The sequence below is a fragment of the Accipiter gentilis genome, chromosome 30, assembly GCF_929443795.1.
Source record: "Accipiter gentilis chromosome 30, bAccGen1.1, whole genome shotgun sequence".
Lineage (NCBI taxonomy): Eukaryota > Metazoa > Chordata > Aves > Accipitriformes > Accipitridae > Astur > Astur gentilis.
In genome coordinates this window covers 4,419,276-4,424,132 of record NC_064909.1, presented here as the reverse complement: position 1 = coordinate 4,424,132, position 4,857 = coordinate 4,419,276, and the positions used below count along the sequence as shown (strand labels likewise).

General features: G+C 39.8%; 1 protein-coding gene across 1 annotated transcript; it reads right to left on the bottom strand.

The window, feature by feature from the left end:
- Positions 1–238: 238 nt before the first annotated feature.
- On the bottom strand, positions 239–4,580 carry TMEM247 (transmembrane protein 247). Its single transcript, XM_049833752.1, has 4 exons — positions 4,471–4,580; positions 3,547–3,780; positions 2,713–3,027; positions 239–567 (listed from the first exon to the last, which is right to left on the bottom strand). The coding sequence occupies exons 1-4, from the start codon at positions 4,537–4,539 to the stop codon at positions 358–360; spliced, it is 828 nt and encodes a 275-aa protein (XP_049689709.1). The 5' UTR covers positions 4,540–4,580; the 3' UTR covers positions 239–357.
- Positions 4,581–4,857: the final 277 nt, after the last annotated feature.

The window sequence follows — 4,857 nt, the reverse complement described above, 5'->3', positions numbered from 1 at the left end:
CCCAACTCTGAAACCTCTCTGTGATAATTTATTACAGGTAATCCCAAGTCACTGTGTTAATCCAAGGAGGTGAGATAAAATAGAAAGTACACATTCCAAAACGACTTCTTATTGTGTATAACTTTATTTGTATAGACAAATGCCCCTGAATGATGCCAAACATGTTGGTGAGACAGCATGAAGTCAAATGATGTCATTCAGTCATAACTTTCTTGAGGAAATCAGTTAGTTTTCCATAATCAGTCTACTGTGCATATAACAATAGCTGAAATCCTGCATGTATGATTGGTGTAGTGAGTAAAAGATAATAAAATAGCAGCAAAAACAGGGGCAAAAAGAGTACAATATGCTGCCTTTTTAAGAATATTTCTTCTTATTTTTGTAATCCTGGAAAATCTTTTTGAGAATGTAAAAGACCACAATAGCAAAACAGAACAGGTAATGGGTTTGAAAAAAGTAGAAGGACAGCTCCTTTACTGTATAAATAACATGAATAACGATGAAGCAGTATAGGAACAAGGCATACGGGTTTGGGGGCCGGAGTAGGTCTTGGAGTCCTTGGCTAAACTGTGGAAAAAGGAAAAGATACACATTATGTCACACAACTATGTTCCACTCACACCCAGTTCATGTGCTTCTCTGAGCTCACCTGGCTCTCTGGGACATTTAGTTCATAAAAAGTTGCTGTGAGATAAGCCAGTATGTGAACAGAGAGCAAACCAGCTACGCTGTATTAAGTGGTAGGTGTCACATTCCCACCCATATCCGTAACATGAGCTAGGTTTTCTCTCTCTGAAATGAGGGTAAATGACCTCATATTTACTGCAAGAATGAGCATGCAGGCACACAAAGCAATTCGTGTGAAGTAAGTGCATGCCCATGGTAAGGCTTTTGTATATCCATCCCTACAGCTGTGGCACAAACTTTTGACTATGTTTTTTCACTGCATGGTCATTTTCATATCTTTACATATGTTCATGGGCAAACTTTCAGGTCTTAATTTAATAAAAGAATTCAGTAGTTAATTTGCTTAGTCCAGCTGCATGTCAGTCATTTAGCCAAATATATATTGCACCTGATCCTCATCTGTTTTTCTCTGATATAACTTCATCGACTTCATTGGAACTGCATTTACTTTGCATAATTGTGAAATCCTACCCAGGCCTATGGATTAACTATATGGAAAAAACCTAATATATGCATATGGAAAACTTCAGGCCGTCTACGGTGCTTAGCTGCGTGCCACTGTTGTGTGTGATCTGAGCTCCTATGTACAACCACAACACAAATGTTACAAATACTGTGTAAAACACATCCCTCCATCCTGTCCTGATTTAGAGCACAGAACATACAAGAGAAGACAAACATGCAAGTACCTCTAAAACATTGATGACTGAGATTCAGATACTCTGTTTACTCTCTAACTCAGTCCAATGACAAACTGCATTAAATTGGAGGAGAGTCAGGCCCACAGACAGCCAATGTGATCAGGAAGAGCCTAGACAACCAAGACTTGCAGCTGTCCCATTTTCTAAACCTTGCCGAATAGAATGGTCTCTTCTGGGCTGGACTACTATTAACAACAGACTCATATGCCTGAACATACAATAATTTCATCTATTTCTATAAAAAACAGGCTTGCAAAATCTGACTAATTGTCTAGAAAATTCACATTATTTTGGTAGATTCTTTCATCCACTCATTTATTCATGCATTTATTATCTGAGTCATCTAACTGTAACCCAGGAAATTGATCCCACTGTAGAAGCAGGAAACTGATCAAAGTGGCATTCAGAGCAATTCCTTTGATGTTCGGTGGGGGAAAATAAGGAGAAAAAAAGCTATTGGATCTTTACGTCATAAACTTAATTTGTGAGTTAACTGTTCTTTAATATATTTTATAGCAATGAATGTTACCATAGTTCACACTGTAGGGAGTAGAACAACTCCATTCTCCTTAAGTATATGTACAAGCCGTAAAGGTCACCTAGTCAAGTCTCACTTTAAAAGAAGTCCCAGTACTGCTCAACATGCGAAAGAATAAAATCTTACAAATTGCTTACTATAGAATGTGAATGTTTCAGTCTCTATAGTGTTCAACCCTTTTTCCTTTCCCTATATCCTGGTTTCAGCTGGGATAGAGTTAACTGTCTTCCTAGTAGCTGGTACAGTGCTATGTTTTGAGTTCAGTATGCGAAGAAGAATGTTGATAACACTGATGTTTGCAGTTGTTGCTCAGTAGTGTTTAGACTACAGTCAAGGATTTTTCAGCTTCCCATGCCCAGACAGCGAGAAAGCTGGAGGGGCACAAGAAGTTGGCACAGGACAGAGCCAGGCCAGCTGACCCAAACTGGGCAACGGTGTATTCCATACCATGGGATGCCACATCTAATATAGGAACTGAGTGGAGTGGGGGCGGGGAATCGCCGCTCGGGGACTGGCGGGGTGTTGGTCGGCGGGTGGTGAGCAATTGCCCTGCGCATCATTTGTACATTCCAATCCTTTTATTACTACTGTTGCCATTTTATTAGTGTTATCATTATCGTTATTAGTTTCTTCTTTTCTGTTCTATTAAACCATTCTTATCTCCACCCAGGAGTTTTACTTCTTTTTCCCAATTTTCTCCCCCATCCAGTGGGATGGGGGGGAGTGAGTGAGCGGCTACGTGGTGCTTAGTTGCTGGCTGGGCTTAAACCACGACACCCTACTTACCGATCTTTTTACTGCCTGTTGATGAATCTGCTGCATTCTCTCTTCATGAAGCCTTTGCTTTTCATTATCCTCATGTTCATATTTCAGTTTAGCCAGCACAAAATCCCACCTCATCCTCTCAAGCTCAATATCAGCTGCTGTGACCTCCTTGCCACAGAGCTGTTCCAGCTCCTCTGCACTGGTAGATACTTCTGACTGCAAAGCACTGGTTCCTTCCTTCATGTCCAAATGTGCCATATGACACTTTGTGTCCAAGCTCTCTCTTTTACTGTCTGAGATCAAAGATGATGTTGTCATGTCTCTGATGGCTCCCTGCTATAAATTGGAGAGAGGGAGGTAAAATCTGTATTTAAGCTGAGAGGTGAAAATAGAATATGTTAATCTAAAACCTGAATATTTGTTCAAGTGATTATTCACACATTTGTATAATGATTAACTAGTTCTCTAATATCTATTATTTCCCTTTAAAAAGTTTGTTCCTAGAGTTGGAAAAGAAATCTTCCATTGAATGTTGTCTTACAAAATACAAAATATCCGCCATATAAAAATTCTCTGGTTTGAAAATGTAAAGAAAATTCTAAAAATATTTAACGAGGGTCTGGTTGATCTAAACCAAACACTATGACTCTTTTGACCAAATGGAAGGATTTCACACCTTGTGAATTTGATGTTAACCCATGAAAATGGGAGCCACTGAGATTCTTTACCTCTGAGAAATAACTCAAATATCTCATGATCCTCACTTTCCTTTGCACACTTGTTTTCCTGGCTGATCTACATGTTCCACGATGCACTGTAGTTTTACATCTGGAAGAATTGCTATCTTCCACTTACCATCTTTTCCTGCTGCTGCTTCTTGTTATCATTATTATGGGGTTCCTGTAAAGTAATTTGAATATCTTTCTGATTTTCCTCAAGCTCTTCCATGGTTGTTTGGAAGGAATATTCTGATCCTTCTAGATCACAGAGGTCTTCCAAATCTCCTTGTATTTCCCAGTCTTTAGCAAACAGAGTTCCTGTCTCAACATGGGAGACCTCCACTGATGTTAAAGCATCTTCAGGGATGTTCTGGAACAGAATGGGGATATCTATGTGCTGACAATGAAGCAGGTGACCCATACATAAGAAAAGGAGTGACTCTGCAAATAATGTAAGCACACACACAAAGGGCATACTGGAGCCTACATGAAAGTGGCTAGGGGTTTAACTCTTATTTGTGTTCCATCATGTTCCTTGCCTAGATATGAATAACAAAAAATATCACTGGATATAGGTCTGTAGGTAGATATTCTGAAAATCTCACTCGCAGGCTTTTTAAGATGAGAATTTGTCAGGAGCCCCCAGGAAGTAAGAATAGTTTATCACATTTCTTTAAAATATAACATAATCAATATCCTTCTGCAGCTAGAAGAAGGATGGCTTTTCTTTCATGGAAATAAAACTTGATGAAAATCTGCCTTAGACTGGGGAGTTTCTTACTGCCTCCAGCACAGTCAGATCACAACTTGTAGGGTACATCTAGTCATTGGCTGGAAGTCAATACTATCCTTTTAACTGACTGGAGCTAAATAGACATTTCAGTATGTGAACTAAGAGTTCTCTTGTTTCCAAGCTCAGAGTACTTACTGCATTTTATGAAAGTGGTATAAGGCATAGATTTCACATCTGAGAAAAGATTTAGGCAAGTAAGACCATTTGTTTGTTATTGAATTTGAGGAAGAGGAGCAGTAGAGGAAGAAAGTAAAGCAAGCTGATTACCATGGGTAACTGATGTCCAAAGACAGGGCAGGTAGCAGGGTAAACATAAGGCGGCAGTCTCCTCTTCATGGGATTTCCATACAGAAAATGTGAAAGCAGTTGTCCCAGTTCAAAGGCCAGGACACAATGACTGCAGAGATTCTGCCCTTGGCTGACTTCATAACTGCCCTGTTGCCACAACAAACTGATGTTTTTGTTGACAAGATCACATTCTGTCACATTCCTTGTTCTACTGCTGGGGCAGTGTCCAGGCTCTTCAAGGGTAACTGAGCTTACCTCCTTTTCTGTCACAGACCATCCTACTTGGTCACTGTTTTCTCCCTTGCAAATACATCTACATCGCAGCGAAGCTTTCTGCCAGAATTTGTGGACTCCCAGAATGTACCT

Coding starts and splice junctions, on each gene's coding strand:
- TMEM247 (XM_049833752.1), bottom strand. CDS start 4,539: ATGAAGAGGAGACTGCCGCCTTATGTTTACCCTGCTACCTGCCCTGTC. Junction 3,781..4,470: donor TTGGACATCAGTTACCCATG/GTAATCAGCTTG, acceptor ATTCTGTTCCAG/AACATCCCTGAAGATGCTTT. Junction 568..2,712: donor AACAGGCAGTAAAAAGATCG/GTAAGTAGGGTG, acceptor CTTTTTCCACAG/TTTAGCCAAGGACTCCAAGA.